At 39.1% G+C, this 21,924-nt stretch overlaps 1 protein-coding gene across 2 annotated transcripts in view; it reads right to left on the bottom strand.

Annotated features, from left to right (window-relative positions):
* Positions 1-20,091, bottom strand: part of CEP85L (centrosomal protein 85 like) — a 179,471-nt gene extending 159,380 nt beyond the window's left edge. The window contains exons 1-2 of one of the 2 annotated variants that reach the window (XM_025382846.1): positions 19,989-20,091; positions 109-267 (exon numbers count right to left, since the gene is read on the bottom strand). In XM_025382846.1, the coding sequence (XP_025238631.1) occupies positions 109-267; positions 19,989-20,070 (241 nt within the window). In that variant the 5' untranslated portion in view covers positions 20,071-20,091. Of the gene's footprint in view, positions 1-108; positions 268-18,503; positions 19,187-19,988 lie in introns of those variants that run through there. The other variant, XM_025382847.1, reaches the window with a different exon arrangement.
* Between the last annotated feature and the right edge of the window lie 1,833 nt (positions 20,092-21,924).

The raw sequence follows: 21,924 nt of genomic DNA on the forward strand, positions 1-21,924 counted from the left end.
AAACACTATAATTTTCAGTATGAAACAATAAAACATATCCCCTGAATATTCTTGTACCACAACCACTCTTCAAAGATTCACATATAAACAATAAGAATTTTAGCTCACCTTCCACGCTATCAGAACAGGAAGTTCCAATGCCAGTGTCTCCACTGTCAGAAGCTATACTGTGTCTCCTGATATGGTTATTTCGATGGTTAGATGGAAGAGTTGTGGCCTGCCACAATGATTCATTACCAGGTAGCCATGCTGATGAATAATCTGGGCCTGAAAAGGGAAATATGTAACAGTTAACACATATATCTGAATAGGCAGAAGTTTTTTTTTTACCTTGTGGAAAATACACAAGGGTATAAAAGGTATAAAATGTTCTTTTCTGCCCAAAATAATTTAAAATGATCAACAAAATTAACCAAATAAATGTATATATCACACATATATCAATTAAGTGTGATTACATAAGCTTTTTCTAGCTGAAGAACTCTGTTTTCTGCTTCTGGGCATTAAACTTTTAAAGATGTACTGCTGTGTTATTAAAAATGTTGAAACTATCCACTTATCTTCAAATGTCAGTACTCTGCTCTAGAATAATTGATAGGTAGGCATCTGTGATTCCACATATATGCATTAGCTGAGAATAATCAGGGCTCAGGAAAAATTCAATAATAATGCATGATAATATAAATAGGATATCCACATGGAATATGAAAACAATCCATTTTTTCTACTATCTACTAAATTTTTTCTACAATCACTTAAAATTTTTAATTATTTTACATTATTTTATTTGATTTCCTTAATTATTATTTAATAAATTTAATAGCACAGCATTTTCCCACTCTTAGCTTGATTTGTCCTTTTAATTTAAATATTTTTTAGCTAATTTAAGTTTTTCAATGTTCTTTCAATGTTTATTTTCACTTACCCATTTTTACTTAACTTTTATTTGACTTTTTCTGTTTTACCCATCACTTATTTTATTGTCTAGTACAGTGCTACTCAAAGGATATCCATGGACCAGTGCCAATCTGTACTATTTGTTACAAGTGAGATACAGAAATAAATAAGCATCTAGAAATTGTTATTGTACTATAATTAGAAAGAGAAATTTTTAATTTGTTAAACTTTATATAAAACCTGTAGAAGCACAAATCTTTACTAATGCCTAACACAGTGAGTCTCAATTTGGGGCTTACAGAATTATTCATAAAAAGTTAAGAAGTTCCCCACATGAATTTTAGGCTTTCATTTCAATGACAGTTCTTAAAAAATTAATAAGCACATTACAGATTATCTGAATAGCCACCTTAACACATTATTTCCACATAATTTCAATGCTCCTATATCTATATAGCAATCTTAAAAAGATTTATCACGTAATTCAATGTCCCCATCTGTGTTTTACGGTTGAAATAGCAGTTGCTTCTAAGTAAAGAGCAAATGACATCACTGGGTATTTACCATTATTTGAAACAAGATAGCTTTACAGAATTATTCCATGATACCCTATTGAAACCAGCATGCAAGGAATGCCTTCTGGCAGTTTAAACATAAGGGTAACAAAACAACAAACATGCATAAAATTAATTATACCAGTTTCTTTTAACCACACTTTGAGGAACAGTCGTTCTCTATGTTAGTATTAAAATCAAAACATATTAACAAATTAATAAAACCAGACCTAAAGCTACTTCTGTCATACTAAGCTCAACATTAATGATTCATTTTTAATAAAACATTGTCACATTATTATTTTAAAGTTTTATTTAAATGCAATTTTATCACTTAAATTTAGATGTATATACTTTACAGATGTATAAAGTACATAAGCAGCCTTAAAAGCCTTATACATGTAAATTAACAAATCAAAATTGAAAAATATTGTCCAAAGACACACTTTTACCAGCTTTGAGGTCCAGAACAACCACTTAAAGCTTTGTAGATTCTACACTTCTCTCAGAATGAGACTTCAATTCAAGTGATTCGACACTCACATTAAAGCACCAGAAGAAGGCATTCTGTCACCAGATCTATTCTAATTCTGATCTGTGGTCTCTAATCTATACCAAAATGTTTTTTTCAATCAGGTAACATCCCATCTAAATGAGCTCAAAGTCCTACCTAAACCATTATCAAAAATGGCAACCAGCCTAGTCTCACAAGTGCAAACCTATTAGCCGGATAATCGTTTTTTTTTTTAAGAATACCCACCAAATAGCATAAATAGGCTGGGACTTTATGTAAATGAAAAATAAATATAAGAAAATACACCAAATCTCACTAATAGTGGGAGAAGCGAAAAAGACAATAAATTTTCTGGATTTTTAAAACTATCAAGTTGACAAATGAAAGACTGGTGTCAACCAAGTGAGGGGAATGTTCATATATTTTTGTGGCCTTGCAAATTGGTACAACCTTTCTAAAGGACAAACTGGAAAGTGATATCTAAATTTCAACATAGACATGACCTTCTACTGAGAATTTATCCTAAGGGAATATCAGACAAGTACAAATAAACATGAATATAAGGACATTCCTGACAGCACTGCTTAAAGTAAGTAAATGCCTATGAACAAAATATATACTGTAAATTAGTTGATAATGTTTGAGTGCTAAAAATGATTTTATCAACCTATTTTTTAACATGGAAGAACGTCCAAAATACATTAAGTGTGTATGGAAGAGAAGCATTTTACGTAGCTATATAAATAATATGATTCCATAGCTGGAGAAGAGTTTGTACATTTATATACATGGAAGAAGCTTTCAGGAGCTCTGTATCTAAATGCTAACACTGACTATGTTTTACTAAAGGAAGAAATACATTACAGGAACATTTACTCCATCTTTGGTTACTACTATTATTCATTCTACCAGTTTATGTGGGGAAAGGCTGAAAATTACGTATACTGATTTGCAGATTATATCAACATTTGATTCTGAGATTAGAAACCAGCTATAGATCAAGATACATAAATTCAGATTCCTAGTAACAATTTTTACAAAAGCTGCATAAAATGGCTAAAATTAAAACTCTCGCTTTTAGGCAATATAACTATTTTAAGCAGTATAAAGTCACGCTCCATTAAAGCCCACAACACACCTCTACCCTATTTATTGTTGACAAGTCTTGGCCAATAAGCAATCTGTAGATTAAAAGGAAATAATCATTCTCTCACTCTGTCTCCACTCACTCACTCACTCCAGTAATGGGGAGGAAAGCCCCACTGCATATACTAATGCTATGGTGTTATTATCACAAGTTAGGACAACCTTCAATCATTAGTCTTGTATAATTAATTATTGCCAGAAAAACAGTTCAACAAAACCCTTTTCTGTCAAGAGCCAGATAGTAAATATTTTCAGTTTTGTAGGTCACTCAATCTCAGTCTCAACTAGCCAGTTCTGCCACTGTAGTCTAAATCAGCTGTAGACAATAAAATGGATGTGGCTATGTTGTAATAAAACTTTATTTACAAAAACAGGCGACAAGTCAGATGTAACCTGGGGACCAGTTTGCAGACTCCTGAGATGTAGGGTAAAAAATCATTCTAACTGAAAATATTCCCTAAAATTCAACTGATTCATAATAAGTAACTCCAGCCATCCTTTATTTGGAAGAAAAGTAAGCTTATCCTAGACGACATATCAGCAAGCCAGGCTGCTCAGAATCTGACAATTCATGAAAGCACTACTGAAATTTTTGAAGGATTACAAAGACAAATAAAAGTCAACAAGTGTTTTAGGTTTCTTTTTCCAGAATAAGTGATCTCAGTTTATCCATATGGTATGGAACTCTTGGACAATGTCGAATACGTGTGATGGTTAATTTTATATGACAACTTGACTGGACCTTGGGGTGCCCAGATATGCAGTCAAACATTACTTCCGTGAAGGTGTCTGGATGAGCTCAATATTCAAATTGGTCGACTGGATAAGGCAGACTGCCCTGCATAATGTGGGTGGGCTTCACTGAATCAACTGAAGGCCGGACCAGAACAAAAAAGCTAACCATCCCCTAAGCAAAAGAGAATTCTTCTTGCCTGATCCCCTTTGACTAAAACACTGGCTTTTTCCTACCTTCAACCTTGAACTGATCTCTTCCTGGGGCTTGAGCCTACCAACCTTCAGACTGGAACTATGCTATCAACAATCCCAGGTCTCCAGCTTGCCAAATCACCTCACAGATCTTGGGACTTTTCAGCCACCATCATCTCATGAGCCAATTCTTAATTAATTAATTAATTAATTAAATCCTATTGGCTCTGTTTCTCTGGACAACTTGAATACAATATTGAGAAAACTAGAAAAAATCTAATTTTGTCTACAGATGTGAAAGTGGGGACAGTCTTCTATTTAGAAAAGAACAATAGTTGTAATCTTCAATTTCCATCACAGTATCTCAGTATCATCTACTCAATAAGATACCTATTCCACAGATTTCCAAAGCACATCAGTACAATCTCAACTATCTGTTATCGAGCTCTTACACAAAAAAAGCTATGAGAAATGACAGGGAAAATGGTCTAAGACATGCTATCATTCCACCCCTCTAGAAACTCTAAATTCTATCTTTGAATCACAGAACAGTACACACTTAGAGCCTTTTTATTTAGCAACTCAGGGAAATGGTCTTCCTAGAATTTCCTTCAGTGTACTGCCACCTTATAAACTTGAACCTCAGATTTTTACAGAAGGACACAAAAAGTAAGCAACCACATAAATCATCAAATTGTTGTCTAGGCCGGGCAGGGTGGCTCACACCTGTAATCCCAGCACTTTGGGAGGCCAATGCAGGCAGACAGCTTGAGTTCAAGAGTTTAAGACCAGCCTAGGAAACATGGCAAAAGTCCATCTCTACAAAAGAAAAAATATACATACAAAAAAATGTTTGCCTGTGTGCATGGTGGCACACGCCTGCAGTCTCAGCTACTTGGGAGGCTAAGCTACTTGAACCTGGGAGGTTGAGGCTGTAGTAAGCCGAGATCATGCCACCACACTCCAGCCTGGGTAACAAAGCAAGACTCCGTCTCAAAAAAAAAAAAAAGTTGTCTATATATTTAAAAAATTAAAGGTAAACACTAAAAATATTTGCAGATATGGTACTAATGCATAATTATAAAGAGATCATAAGCAAACTAAAAAATAAATAAATAAATACTAAAGAGTTTAGTCTAAACGGACAAAGGACAAACCCCAAAGGGAAAAACACAAATAAATAAAAACCTCTGAAAAATAATCCAAGCCCACTGGTAAACAAGTAGTATCAAATTCAGAAGACATGCTATTTTTCAGCTATCAATCTAGCAAAAATGTTAAAAGAACAAAACAACAGTATTCCTAGATACTCCCATACACTGATAATGGTAATGTTAATCTGTTCATTACAAAAACACAAACTTTTGATAGGCTATCAGGCAATATACATCACATGTGGCACATGCCTATAATGCCAGCTACTCAGGAAGCTGCAGCAAGATTGCTTAAGCCCAGGAGTTCAAGACCAGCCTGGGCAACACAGTGAGACCCTGTCTCAAAAAAAAAAGAAAAGAAAAGAATTAACTATATAAATTGATCTCCTCCCACCTGAACTAATTTTCCTTAACCTTTAAGTATAACTATGTCTTTAAAAAGAAGATCTGGTATTTTATGTGCCTCAAACATTGAAGATGATTAAAAAAATGTCATGAAAATAACATTCTAATCTTTTAATTCAGACTGAAAAAATTCACGGTCTGAGAAGAATGACATGACTTGTCTTTAGACAAGTCAACCCAAAAACACAATACAGGAAGAAGTACATGTGAAATATGCTGACCAAGCGATTTAATAAGGAAAATTTTCTCACAGAATAGTTACAAGACTGTGTTACTGAAATGGGAATATTGATATCTAGTATGCACTGTACACATAAAACTTAAAATAAGGCTGAATAATCTCTGGCAATAATGTCTTAACTAAAGACAAAAGCACTGCTGTAAGAACAGCAAAGATCCCAAGACACTCTACATTGGAACTCCTCTTTGGAACATTTTTCAATACTAATGTTTTTAATACTAATTTTAATTCTTTTAAATAGAAAACTGAGCTGCCTGGGGATAACATTAAAAATTCTGAATATTTCTCAGACAGAAGATTAGCATTAAATAAAAAAGCAACCTATTCTATTTCTGAAGCTCTTTTATTGGAAGTAAAAATGCATACAGTATCAAGTCTTCCACAGTATTTGAATATATATGTAACTGCACTGAGAACAAGAACTAATCTCACTGAATATTTTAATGATAGCTCTAAATCGAAGAAAATAAAAATACTACTGACAAAGCAGATTTATACTTTTAAATAAGCTGAATACAGAATACAAATCGAGAATACAAATTGCAATGTTTTTCAGAATGCAGATTATCTGTCACCCATTAGGTCTTAAAATCAACTTGGAAACCAACCCTTTCAAATAAAACAGTAGATAAAGTGTGTTTACCCTCATATCATGTAAGTAGCATGTGGTTCACATTTTAACATCTCTGAAATATTAACAAGTACTTTTGCACAAAGAACCTATTCTGTTGCTGGAATAACTCCACTCAAGCCAGTCTCTACTCTACTATCAGAATTATCTTCTAGAATCAAGCATATTTATGTTATTCTTCTACTTACATAGATCTATGAGCCCCTTACGGCATATGACATAAAATTCAAACTCCGTAAGTCAGGCAAAGTTCTTCACCAATTGTCAGCTTTACTTTGCAACTTCTACTTACAAAAACTATCCAGCCACACTTACCTAATCACTTCCTCCAAACAGATGAGACTCCTTCATGACTCCAAGCTGTTTCACTTCTGTATCTTAAGAGTCCTAGTTCAGAATTAACTTGTTCTGTCTTCCCTGATTCCTCTAGGTGGCATTAAATAACTACTACTTTGTTCACTCCCAATATATTATTCAAAATTCCAACAACATTTATTAAATTATATTAACCCATATGTATACGACTTTCTTCTCTCTCACCAAACTATGAAAAATGAAAGGCAACTTTTTTTAGTGTCCAGTACCTAGCATAGAGCTGCACACTTATACAGGGTCTCAATAAATGTAGTCATCATAACTACTGGACACATAACAAATGTTCACAGAACAAAATTAGAATTTTGGAAGCCTTACAACTACAAAAATATCTTTCTGTTTAGAAGAAGGATTAAAACAGGGGTTTTGTTTGGTGGTGGTTGTCTGCTTATTTTAAAATCCAGGATATTTTAAACTATCCCTTGAGCCAGTATGCATTTAAGTATCTATTTAGAGATCAGTAAATATCTATCAATGCAGCTTTTTTTCAAGTAATTTTAAATAATTTAGAGAGCTGACGGCCAACATTCCTAACATGGGAAAACAGTCTCCAATAGGTAAAAAGACACAAAAGTCACACAAAAAAATTAGAACATTAAACTGTAAGAAAAAATGTTCATACTAACAGTAGCCAAAAAGAAAAAACCAACAAATCTTATACTACACTGTGCAGAATATCTAGCTAAGATGGCAGAAACATCACATAGTGTTATTTTCTCCATCCCAATCCTCCACTCCATTTCAGTACTATTTATCTCTAGGGTAAGTGACTCCAATAGTCTTAATTTGTTTCTTTTATCATAGAATTACCAGTATATCTCAGTGGAAAAGATGTGCACTATGAAACCAGGCTACCTGGGTGCAGGTTCATTCTCCCTCTTATTAGCAGTAAGTCCTCATAAATCACTTAACCTCTCTGTGCCTCAATTTCTTCATATGTAAGAAGAAAAAAATTATAGAATAGTACCTATATTATAGGGTTGTTGTGATCAATGAACATGTAAAGTTTTTTGTTGTTGTTGTTTTTGAGACAGAGCCTCTCTCGGTTGCCCAGGCTGGAGTGCAGTGACATGATCTCGGTTCACTGCAACCTTCATCCCCAGGTTCAAGAGATTCACCTGTCTCAACCTCCCAAGTTGTGGGGATTACAGGCACACACCACCATGCATGGCTAATTTTGTGGGGTTTTTTTAGTAGAGATGGGGTTTCACCATGTTGGCCAGGCTGGTCTCAAACTCCTGACCTCAGGTGATCCGCCCTCTCAGCTTCCCAAAGTGCTGGGATTACAGATGTGAGCCACTGTGCCTGGCCTGTAAAGATATTTTTGAAAGTGCCAGGCATATGATTAGGATCTCAAAAAATGTTATTATTTTTATTATTGTCCATGCATAGAAATTTTCCAGAAGGATAACTTAAAAACTATTAAAAATGGAGTGGAGGACTGGCATGAAAGGAAGATGAAAAAGCTTACTTCACTTTAAGCTTTTCTGTACTGAGTCAACATTTTACTGAGCATGTGTAACTTTAATAATGAGAAAAAAAAATCATCTGACAAATACCACATAACAATAATTCTTCTGCTCCTCATGAGGTACAGTACCCCACTCTCTTCCAAGTTTTTAACCTTGCTCTTTTCCCTCCCTATTCAATCAAGGACATCCACGCTGTCACCAGCTTCTCTGTTAATATTAATATCCTACTAGCATGTTTACAACTACTTATCTCCTTCAAAACACAAACCCAATGCCCATCTCTCTGATAACCACCACTTTTTTAACATTATTCCAAGAGATTAAGCATAAGCTTTCTATCCCTACGATCTCCAAAGTGAATACATGCATGCCAGGGAGTACATGAGCCAAGCCACTGGCAAGCTGCTGGAAGAAAACAACTTCTGTTTATATCGAAAAGTATCTTTAGGAAAAAGTAACATATTACATTTTGCTATAATATTTAACATACAGGTTAACACTAGTACCCTTACTCGGATTGTCAGAGCGTTATGTTACACATATAACATAAATGGAGGTGTTCTATACAGAGGGCTTGACAGTGACACTCTCCTTCGTTCATTTGATTTTTTCATATGGAAATGCATTGCAGTTCATGGCTGGTTAAACAGATTTGCATATCGATAACATTATGTAGTTTTACTTTAGCAACCTCATAAAATGGATCTGTGGCTCTAAAATATTAATGCAAAGAAACTTGAAGTTGAAAAACCTGAAGATAATACTAAAAATATAAGTATAAACAAGCAAGAAAATAGTCAAGTTGATGCTTCCCATGCACACTCTTCAACATTCCTTTTGCAAGAGAAAAAAAAAATTACAAAATCAGATCTGACAGTCATATGGCACCAAGATTTTCTGTTTGAAAAAACAACCATTAATCCCCATTAGGGTAAAGATGCTTTCAAATGAAACGCTCAATATGGAGAGGGCATACTGGAAATCAACATGACTCATGTATCTGCATACGTGAGTTGGAAAAAATAATTTTTAAAATATATCAATTATATGTACCACTAAAAAAAAGGATGCCAATTAAATGACACCCTGAATTACATGATGCATCCAGATATCAAAAATGCCAAAACATTTTTAAAGTATATTTTAAAATTGATAAAGTATAATAAATATTGCATACTTAAAATAGGAGCACTTGGGTGAAATTTTTACTGTTAGGCATGTCTAAAAAATAAGGAGTCCATTGATTTTCTATAGTCTCAAAACATTTGCTATACACCTACCCTACCCTTTTTAGGAAAGGTTTGTAACAATGTGTCAAAAAAAATAAAAATAAACAACAGGTAGCAAAATGGGGAGGGGAACTGAGAAAGTGTGCTGCTCCAACCCCAAAAGAGATCCAAAGATCTGCTCAGACACGAAAAGTTAGGTTCTAACCAAACGTAAAATTCTAGGCCAGAAGAAAGTAAGAATCAAGAATAAAATAAGATCAGATTCCAAGACTGGAAATTAAACAGTCACTGAAGATGCTTTCACTCAGCTAAAATAAGGTTAGCAGCATCAAGTAAGTATACTTTCTCACATAAACACACTAGTCAAAAAATACCTACATTAAAATCTAGCTCAATCTAAGCTAATTGGCTTTTCTTGGGCTAGGCACGGTGGCTCACACCTGTAATACCAGCACTTTGGGAGGCTGAGGGGGGCGGATCACCTGAGGCCAGGAGTTCGAGACCAGCCTGGCCAATACAGTGAAACCCTATCTCTACTAAAAATATATATATAAAACAAATTAGTCCAGAGTGGTGGTGCACACCTGTAATCCCAGCTACTTGGGAGGCAGAGGTTGCAGTGAGCCAAGATCACACCACTGCACTCCAGCCTGGGTGACAGAGACTCCGTCTCAAAAACAAAAAAAAAGTCGTGTTCAAAAAAGCATTTTGGCAACTATTAGGAATAATAGCCATGTATTTAATTTAGTTTTTTGTAAGTCCTTTTTCCTGTTTAAAAACTGGGAAAATTAGGTACAGTTAACAACTAATGAGGCTGTTCATAAAACCACTACAAATATATACAACTTGGTGTTTCAGACAGGCTTATCATTGTCCTAGAACATAAGAACTATAAACAATACATTTAAATGGCTAAAGAAAAATAAAAAGTCTTAAAATATTTCAAAATAATTGAGAAACTTTATAAATATACAGAAGTTTTCTGTTCCCAAAATTAAAGCACTTAACTTCTAGTCTAACTTTTCAGTACATTATTCCTAAAATGAGACAGAATGCTCAGTATTAATGAGAATGCTTTAGAAAAGCTTCAGAAATGTCATGGCAAGGCCATATATATGTAATTTCTTATGGTCAGGAGGTAATCTCTGCCTCTACAAAAGCAATGTAACCAACTGGTAGAAAATGTTAAACTACATGAAACATAGTCCAAATCTTTCATCCCAAAATCTTTCAGAGAAATATATAACTAAAAACTGTAGTTCATTTCAGAACTCTAAACTTTAATACTAAAAACTATTTTCAAAAGGAGTATCAATAAAGCAAATAAGTCACACTAACAGTGTAGAAAGGCATACAACAGTTTCTGATCTTACGTTAACTCTCTCTTTAAAGGAACTTAAAATCCTATCAACCACTTTAATTAATTTGGCACTACCTAATGAAGTCTTTAAACACTTTATGGCAGGAGAAAAAAAGCAAAAGTAGGGATAGAGTTACTTTTCTGAGGCAGATTCTCAGATCAGACAGAGGTTAATATAAGCATGAAATAAAACTAGATACAGTACTAAGTCTGGTTCCCTGATTGAGAGAATCTTCTATTCTGATGGATGAGAACACTGTTAACACTGGTTCAGATGCCCTGAGCAGACACAGTACTCTGGTCAAGACTTGGCCACTGTTCAATGTAAGGAATCCCAGGAAACCCTTCAGTCCCAGGCAACCTATGACACACATCCCCTAGTTTTTTAAAACTGAAACTTCAGGCAAACCTAGACAACTGGTCACCCTAGCTTAATAAGTGGTAAAGAGAAAGCAATTCAAACATTTATTAAGCACTTATGTATCAATCCTTATGCAATAAAGTCAGCTCCACTGGATTAGATAATCTCTAATTTCAAATTTTTAAGTATCTCACTGAAACTGGCCAAATGCATTGATGCATTGTTCGGACTCATCTTACATGGCTGCCTGGAAGCATGAGACTGGTGATCACTACTGCCTTCAGACTCCTGTCTACCAGAACACTTCATTCTTCTGCTTTTACTCCTACCTCCCTGGCTGCTCCTTCTCAGCGTCTCTGGGGACAGCTCACCTTCCTCTGCCTGAAGAGAAAATGTAGTGTCCCAGGGCTTAGTCCTCTACTGTCTTCTCTATTCTCTCAGTGTGACCCATGACCTTTAAACACCATTTATACCCAAGTAATCCTCAAATTCCTGTCTCTCACCCAGCAACCTCCCCACTGAGCTCCAGCATTTATACCCAACTTCATACTCAACATCTCACCTGAATTTCTCAAAAGGATCTCAAATTTCACATGGCCAAAAAAGAACTCTTGATTCCATTTATCTTCCTTATACTCTCTCCCCACTGTCCTCTGCCCACTAACCTTCCCCATCTCAGGAAATGGCATCACTATCAATTATAATCAAAGAAGCCAAAATTAAGATGTCATATTTGACTGCTCTTTCCCTTACTGGACAACTCCAAACCATCAGTAAATACTTAAGATTTCTCATGTATATCCCAAATCCATTTTCTTCTCTCCAAATCCAATCTAACCATTCTAACTCAAGCCATCATCTCTCACCTAATAACTGCAATGGCCTATTAGCTGTCTTCCCTACTGCTGTTCTTGCCCCACTCCTCTACAATTTCTTCTTCTACAGAATAGCCAAGACTGACTGTAAGCACCCAGGACAAGGAATATCTGTTCCATGTCTCCAATACATGGGAATAGTATCTGCCTCATAGTAGGCACTCGATGTGCTCAGGAGTGAAAGAATAAAGTCACTCTCCAGCATCTTCAGACATGCGGAATAGAATCCAGACTCCCTACAACCCCTCAACGTTATTATCAGGCCTTCTTCACCTCACAGTCCTGCCCACTAAGCTCCAGACTCACTGGAGTTCTTCAAACTTCTCAAACTCATTTCTGCCTTGGAGATTTTTTTGTTCCCTCCACCTGAACACTTCTCCCTTCATGTCTGGTTTCTTCTCATCATTCAGGTAACAATGTTACCTCCTCAGAGGCCTCCCTGACCAGCCACTCAAGGAGCTCTGCCCATCCCCTGCCACCTCACCAATCTTCTTTTCCTCTTAGTACTTAACACTAGCTGAATCATCTCATTATCTGTTCACTTACTGTCCTCCCCGCTAAAATGCAAGCCACTACCAGGTAGCATGGTGGCTCATGCCTGTCATCCCAATAGTTGGGAAGGCCCAGGCGGGAGATCACTGGAGCCTAAAAGTTCAAGACCAGCCTGGGTAACAGTGAGACCTCATCTCTACAAAATTATAAAAATCAGCCAGCAGTCATGGCACATGCCTGTATTCCCAGCTGAGCCTGAGAGGCTGAGGTGAGAGGACTGCTTGATCCTGGCAGGTCAAGGCTGCACAGACCTATGATTGCACCACCGCACTCCAGCCTGACTGACAGAGCAAGACACTGTCTCAAAAACGAAACAAAAAACAAAAACCTAAAAAATGTTTTTAAAGTAAAATACAAGCCTCCTTAGAGCAACAACCTTATCTTTCTTGTTCAATGATATATCCCCAGAGGCTAATACAATGTCTAGCATACTATATTTATTTAAAGAATAACTCACAAACATTTCTAATGCCAAGGTAACAAGCACTATGCTAGGTAACCATTTTTTTAATTAAAGGAAACAGAAAGCAAAATATTGATATGAAAAGTAATTTGGGGCCAGGTGCAGTGGCTCACGCCTGTAATCCCAGCACTTTGGGAGGCCAAGGCTGGCAGATAACAAGGTCAGGAGTTCGAGACCAGGCTGGCCAATATTGTGAAACTCTGTCTCTACTAAAAATACGAAAATTAGCCGGGCATGGTGGTGCACGCCTGTAGTCTCACCTACTCGGGAGGCTGAAGCAGAAGAATCACTTGAACTCAGGAGGCAGAGGTTGCAGCGAGCCGAGATCGCACCACTGCACTCCAGCCTGGGCGACAGAACAAGATTCTGTCTCAAAAAAAAAAAAAAAAGGAAAGTAACTTGATATTATTTTTATGTTGATCACGCCCATCCTTAAATGACCCTACACAATAAATTGCTCTTCTTAGAATATTATTTTGCCGGTGTAAAATATGAAAATCTTTATAGTAGTAATAATAATGAATAACATGTTATTGCTTAAAAATTGGCTGGGTGCGGTGGCTTATGGCTGTAATCCCAGCACTTTGGGAGGCTGAGGCAGGCGGATCACTTGAGGTCAGGAGTTCAAGACCAACCTGGTCAACATGGTGAAATCCCGTCTCTACAAAAATACAAAACATTAGTCAGGTATGGTGGTTTATGCCTCTAATCCCAGATACTCGGGAGGCCGAGGCAGGAGAATCACTTGAACCCAGGAGACGGAGGCTGCTGTAAGCCAAGATCGCACCACTGCACTCCAGTGCAGTCAACCCCTGGGTGACAGAGACTCTGTCTCAAAAAAAAAAAAAAAAAAAAAAAAAAAAAGCCTGGGCGCGGTGGCTCACGCCTGTAATCCCTGCACTTTGGGAGGCCGAGGCAGGCGGATCACGAGGTCAGGAGATGAGACCATCCTGGCTAACACGGTGAAACCCCGTCTCTACTAAAATACAAAAAATTAGCCGGGCGCGGTGGCGGGCACCTGTAGTCCCAGCTACTCGGGAGGCTGAGGCAGGAGAATGGTGTGAACCCGGGAGGCGGAGCTTGCAGTGAGCCAAGATGGTGCCACTGCACTCCAGCCTGGGCGACAGAGTGAAGACTCCGCCTCAAAAAAAAAAAAAAAAAGTATATGGCTTAAAAAGTGTCTGATGATCACATTCTTCATTTTCTTAATGCAAAATGTATGTAAACTAATTAGGCTACAACTCAGGAAAATACTATCCAGAAGACTGTCTTCATCATCTTTTCAAAGTATATAAATACACATTTCATCCAGTCAGAAAAATCATGACTCTCTCAACCCTTTCTGTTCACACACATAAATATTACAACATGACAATAGAGGTTATCAACTCACCATTACTTGGCCTCAGATTAATTTACCAGCTTCATTCAAGCCAGTAAGTGATCAAATTCCAATTATTAATCAAGTTCATTTCACAAAAGTCATCACTAAAGTTAAGATTCACCTCTTACTCCCCCGCACCCCCCCGCAAAACCTATTATGAAAGAACATGCCCAGCTGGGTTTAGGCCAGAGTTATGTTTCATTGTTACTACAGTACTCTTAGAAGTCCATCTAATTCAGAACTACAGCAGAAAACAATATTACCTGTTGTAACCATACCAGTTATTACCACTATCATTATGACATCACTAAACACCTTATGGCAATGCATCAACTAAGAGGTAAATATAAAGCTCAAAGCAATGAACAAATGACTTTTTTTTCAGATCAAGTGTTTCCTGTAACATTTTATTTTCACATACTATAAAAGTATAATACTCTACCTCAAAATGTTTTAGGAGTTGAATATATAAGATTTTGTTTTTGTTTTTTGAGACAGAGACTCACTCTGTTACCCAGGCTGGAGTGCAGTGACATGATCTCAGCTCACTGCAACCTCGGCCTCCCGGGTTCAAGCGATTCTCCTGCCTTCAACCTCCTGAGTAGCTAGGATTACAGGCGCACACCACCACGCCCAGTTAATTTTTGTATTTTTAGTAGAGACTGGGTTTCACCGTGTTGGCCAGGCTGGTTTGGAACTCCTGACCTCAAGCGATCCGCCCACCTTGGCCTCCCAAAGTCCTGGGATTATAGGCATGAGCCACCGTGCCTGGCTTGAGTTATTATTTTTAAAAAATTATTTACGAAAAGGAACATACTTAGCACAATTAGGTGTTAGGAAGTACTCAAAGTATCACTCTATCATGCTAGATTTCAAAAGCTTATGGGAAATATGGTTATCCTTCACCCAATTTGAAACCAGTATACATTCTGAACAATAGGGTAATCTCAAATGCAATCAACCAAATGCATAAAAAACATACCCATTGTTCTATTTTAAATTACCTTTCTAACCACACTTGCCAATATAAAAAAGAGAGGCTTTTATTTGACCTTTGTAAGGAAACTTAGGAAAACACTCATTTTAGCTGGGCGGGGTGACTCACGCCTATAATCCCAGCACTTTGGAAGGCTGAGGCCAGTGGATCACTTGAGGCCAAGAGTTCAAGACCAGCATGGCCAACATGGTAAGACCCTGTCTCCACTAAAAATACAAAAATTAGCTGGGCATGGTGGCACAGGCCTGTAATCCCAGCTATTTGGGAGGCTGAGGCACGAGAATCGCTTGGAACCGGGAGGCAGAAGTTGCAGTGATCCGAGATCGCACCACTGCACTCCAGGCTGGGCAACAGAGGGAAACTCTGTCTCAAAATATAAACAAATAAATACTCATTTTATTTTTGGTTTACAACAGTTACTCCATAAAGCTGAAAAATGGGAAAAGCCAAATCAAACTGAATCCTAAAGTGAAGGCTAAAGTTCAGTATTTTTCAAACTACACTTATTATTCCTATTTTGTACTGCCATTTCTTTAAAAAAAAATTTCTTCTGATTTTTAGGAAGTGGTTCTACAGTACCTTTGGCTTTTCCTTTAGTCTAGTTACATATTTGTATAAACAAACAAACCAGTTTCAGGACACCTTGAATTAATCCACATATTAAGATAAACTCACTTTAATACCAGAAATTATTTACTTATCCCTGCCTTCACGCTTTGTTTTCAGACAAGTCCAATTTTAGGGCTAGAATAACTGCTCAAATTATTCAAAAGATATACTGAACAACATTTCAAAAATAAAAATTTCCTTCCAAAAGATCCCTACATGAATCAACTCAGAGGTCATTATCTTGACCTTCACCATCTGTTCATTTGCACAAGAAGCAACACAAGTTTTTCATCTAAGGTAGAACTTTTTAAAACTTAAAATTATCAAAGATAATTTTAAATATTTATGTTTGCTCAAAAAGGGAAGAAACACAATAAATACATTACTATTTCAGCATATAGCTGAAAAAAAACTTTTCAAAGCCATGTCCTGATTTGCCAATGGTTTATTACTGACAAATTGAGATAAAATACATGCTTTGGTACAGCTATACTGTCCAAATTTTTTCAATTTGGGTAGTATTTATGAATTATCTTCTTCCACTATTATTCTATGCCATAGCAAATGTCTCTCTAGAGACTGCAACATAACAAAGTCCTTCCTTACTCAACTTTACATACTAAAATGTTCTCTTCATAGAAAACAATGAAAAATAGACACCAAGCCTCAGTGATATACCTCCAAACAAGCTGCTATTATCACGAATAAATTTTAATAGGTTAAAGACATTACAGATGGCTTTTGACATTTTCAGATAAACTGAAACCACTCCCTCTAGCCCCTAGGGATAATGAAGTAGCTTCTCAATCACTTAAGTTACTTAGATGACAGGATTTGTGAATAATCTGTAAACTGGGGAAATCTCTGAACTACTGTCTCCTTAGGACAAATAGCATACAATTTAGAAAAAAAAATCCCTACTTAATACTGCTTTTTATAAAATTCATACCTACATTAAATTTCTAAAAGTGTTTCAGGACTAAACTTAAGTGAATGATTCAAATCTAACTCTGGCTTTTTAAAATGTATATATGTCTTTTTAAAAACCACATCACAAATATCTAAACTATCACAGAATTGCATTATTCGAAATTTCAATAGCCTGATATTAGTGACTCGGTTAGTGCCTGATTTTTTAAAAAACAGTAGAAAATATTACCATCAAAAGACCCCTTTCCAAATGCTGCTTCTGCTTTTTTTGTTTTGTAAGTAACCTCTTTGGAAATGTATGCAAAAATATCTCTAAGTTACACAAGTCGAGCTCAAACACTGTGTGGAGCAAGGATACTTAACAGGAGTCCCAGAACCAGCTAAAACTGTAGGGAAAATTTTGCGTATGTATATATGGCATTGTTTTTTCTGCATAGAAGGTCCATATAACTCAGTTTCTCAAAAGGCCTCAAACCTCAATTAAGATTAAAAGTGCCTGGAAGGACCATCATCGTTAGAGAACATATCACAGGCAACCCAAGACTTATTTTTTATCCCAAGTTAGGGGAAGATTTATCCTAATTTTGTGGCTCCTACATAACTTCTGAGCGACGCAAGCACGAAATGGCTGTCCGATACAAACAGCCCCCATCAGACACGGAATGCAGCAAACCCCTAATTTTCCTTGAAGGGACCACGGAAAGCCAAACAGATTCGCAACCTGGTTGCTCAATGGTCCATTGGCTACTGCAGGACGCGCCCTCCCCTTACGCCGGAGGGGCTGCGGGGCGGCGACCAGGTTCCTCCGAACGGCTTAAGTTCCCTTGGGGGTGGCTGATTCCGAGGGGCTGAAGTTCCCTTGGGGGTGGCTGATAGCGGTCGCATCTCTGGCAGCATTCTCCCTCCCCAAAACGCGCCCTAAAAGTAGCGGCTGCGGGCGTGGGCACAGCCAACCCCAGCCCGCGCCTCCCAGAAGCCTGGAGGGCACGGAACTGCGGCCCCTGGGAGACGCGCCCGAGCCGCCGCCGCAGCACGGTCGCAGCGACCTTCCCGCCCGGGTCCCAGCGAGCGACGGGCAAGCCCCGTTATCACGCCGGTCACACACCCCACGAGTGAAAGGAAAAAGCCGGGCAGACAATAAAGCTCAACCCGCGGGGGCCCAAGCGAGCTGGAAGTTGGGGGCGCTGGGGCTGCAGCCCAAGGAGGAGCGGCGGGGACGAGGGATGCGGAGCTGATGCGCCTGGGACGCGGCAAGCCAGATGTCAGCCCGGGTGCTGGCAGCGGGGAGGACACTGGGCGCGCGGCGACGTCGGGGAGGCGGCCGGGGGAAGACAGGCCTGAGGCGGGAGGGGAGCGGAGGCGAGGTCCCGAGGCGCCGCGGTCGGCCGTGACCCCCACCCCAGCCGGGGCGTTGTGCCGTTCCTTACCGGCAGGGAAGCTGCGGGCTCCGCCGGGGCTATCCCGGCCGCTGGCCTCCGGAGCCAGAAAGCGCCCCCACATCGCGGGCGAGAGGGCCGGGTGGGCCGGGGACGCCCGACTCCTCACGTCCGTCCTCCTGCTTCTTCGCTGGCGGAAACTTGCGCGGAGCCTGGGCCTCGGCGGCACGGGCAGGAGGAAAGGCGGGATGGCTGGTTAACGGCTGTTCAGCTACGGGCGGGGAGCGCAGGGGCCAGATTCGCCGCAGTGGCAGCGGCTGCCATGGCCAAACCGGCTGGGCTGAGGCCCGCGCCGGGGAAGCGGCGACTCAGCAGTGACGGCTGTTAGATCCCCGGCTGAGCCCAGGCTCAAAGGCTCCAGGCGAAGTTGCAGCTGCGGGTTCTCTCCACCCCCACCGCCGGCTGAGCCAGAGCCGGGGCTGGGGCCGCGAGGGGGCGGGCCCTCAGGCAATGACTTCAGGCGTGCGCGGCGCGGCGCAGGGCGGGGACTGCGGCGGGCGGGTGGGTGGGCTTCCCCGACTCCGCTTCTCCTACTTGGCGGCGACTGGGCTGTCCCGCCCTCCCGCCGCATCCCTCCGTCTCCATCCTCCGGCCCTGCGAGTTGAGTAGAGGGCAGCGACTTGGCCTATTTTGCGATATTCTCCCCTCCCTTGGGTAATCCCTCACGCCCTCCCTCCTGGCACCTCCGTAAAGACACGTGGAAGACCTGCCCCCGGCGTCACCGCAGCTCGAGATGAAGGGGCCAAGCCAGGGCGCGGCTGAGGGGGCTTCCAGCCTCCCTTGGAATTAGGATTGGGATTTAAATCCTCATCTGTATTCCTTCGTTTATAGATCACTTTAGGGGCAGAAAAGGGGTGGTTTTCCTTTACTAATGGGGGCGTGGGGGCAACACAGGCACCAGAATATAACACAGGGATGTGCACGGGAAAAGGCCCGGAGATAATTAGGACCCTAGGGGGAGAGGGGTCGTCATTGTAATCGCACAACGTTTCAGATTAGCAACCAGAAAGTAAAAATGGCACCAAAGTCTGTAAAGGGAGTCCTTTCCTCTTTGCCCCCTACTGGTTCACGTTCTTCCTCTTCTTGGCCGGTTTCCACCCTTCACCTGAACCCTTAGTGCAGGAGGAGACGTCCTAAGGAAGAGCGAAAAGGGACAGCATCGTTTTATTTTTCAATCTTACTTCTCACTGGCAATATGGTGATGCTTCCAACGTTTAGTTACAAACTAGTTCGTGTAATAAATTCTGGGCCAGCACTGTGGTGGGAGGCGGGCTCTGCAGTAGGCCCATCACTCAGAGGTAAGCCAGAACGCAGGTCACTTAACCAGAGAGGCTTTGAGTTCCGCTTTTCCTGTTCTGGAATCTTGCTAACAAAGGCCCCATATTTGCATTTTTCCTTAAAGATACTTTAATTGGGAAATACTACTTAAAATTCTTGGAAGTTAAATCACATTTGGGTGTGTGTTCTATAACTTACCACATCCGTGTTGTAATTTATCTGATTGGAGTTTTACATTTAGTCTCCCTGTGGTAGACTTCCAATTATTTCTCCAAATCATGTAATGTTGGCCAAGGGTCAGCTGTTTCTGATGATAAAAAGATACAGAAACATGAAAGACGAGTGTGATTGGTTCCTTTTTCTGATTTAAATGTGCATTCGCTTTTTTATCTAACACTTGAGGGGGTAGATTTTTTAAGTCCCAAAAAGAAAATTAGCAGAAGCTATAGCACTATGTAAAGTATACATTTTTTTTTTTTTCATGCTTTGTAGTTACCACAGTCTCAGGAGCAGAATTTTTGAAATTCATTTGTGATGCAGTTCTAAGAAGTGTATAAAATATTACAGAAATATCTTGGCTTTTGCGAGTTTAAAATACAATTATTATTTCAAAACTGCCAATTTGCTAACTCTAAACAGTATTTAAGGAAAATCGTTTACTCAGGTTTTCTACATCTTTTTATCAATATAAAGGGCATGCTACTACACAAAGAAAGTACAATCGAAGGTGAAAGAATCTAAAATATTTCAATATCTATTACAGAGTAAAAGCAAACAGTAAAAACAAGTTGCTCTTTTGGCACTTGGCATCAAAGATAAAATTTTTGTGTCCCTAGTAATTAAACTTGGGAGGATAGAGGGCTAATGCAATTAAAATTAATTGAAATACTAAGTGGGAATATTATGTAGATAAAGTAACTATCTATTTCTTTTAATCATATGAATTCTGAGTATATACTTAACTAATGCTTCCCCCCACATCCATGATACATGGATGATATGTACATGGGATGATACAGCCATGGTTTTCAGAATGATTAAAATTTATCATAACACAAGTTGGAGAACCTAAGGACTACCTAACCATTACTAAACCCCATGTGGTAAACTGCCTATTTTTGTTTTGTTGTGACAGTGTGTTAGGACTACAAGGAGAATTTTACAAGCAAAGACATTTGTCGTTGAACCTCAATAAACCTCAGTCTTGGCAGTTGTTCTACTGTGCAGAGATAATATAAGTAATGAAAATAGTGACTCTGGCCGGGCGCGGTGGCTCAAGCCTGTAATCCCAGCATTTTGGGAGGCCGAGACGGGCAGATCACGAGGTCAGGAGATCGAGACCATCCTGGTCAACACGGTGAAACCCCGTCTCTACTAAAAAATACAAAAAACTAGCCGGGCGAGGTGGCGGGCGCCTGTAGTCCCAGCTACTAGGGAGGCTGAGGCAGGAGAATGGCGTAAACTCGGGAGGCGGAGCTTGCAGTGAGCTGAGATCCGACCACTGCACTCCAGGGGGGGCGACAGAGCGAGACTCCGTCTCATAAATAAATAAATAAATAAATAAATAAATAAATAAAATAATAATAAAGAAAATAGTGACTCTGTGTGTGTGTGTATAATTGCTCAGATGAAATTAGGATATTTAATGTTTTGGGAGGGGACTTTTAAAGAATATAAACTGGATCACAAAAGAAAATAGTACTAAAAATGCCGTATTAAATACTAAACTATATTAAACTATTTGTTTGAAATGTTTCATTTCAGAAAAAGACATTATTGAAAAGTGAAAAATAAATGTTGCATTTATAATTCTTAAATTTGTACGTAAATCTTTGAACTGATTATCTTACTATGATTATCTTACTATCTTATGTGAGCTATCTTATATGTGTTTTTCTGATTCAAATTTGTCAGATTGTGCAAACATCAACTACAGAACTGAAGAGGGATATGACAATGGATAAAAGTGATATTTTAAAATTAGAAGAGCTAGGCGCAGTCACTCATGCCTGTAATCCAGTGCTTTGGGAGACCAAGGCGGGAGAATCCCTTAAGCCCAGGAGTTGGAGGCTGTAGTGAGCTATGATTGTGCCACCACACTCAAGCCTGGGTGACAGAGCAAAATCCTGTCTCT

This window comes from Theropithecus gelada, chromosome 4 (assembly GCF_003255815.1).
Source record: "Theropithecus gelada isolate Dixy chromosome 4, Tgel_1.0, whole genome shotgun sequence".
Classification (NCBI taxonomy): Eukaryota; Metazoa; Chordata; class Mammalia; order Primates; family Cercopithecidae; genus Theropithecus; species Theropithecus gelada.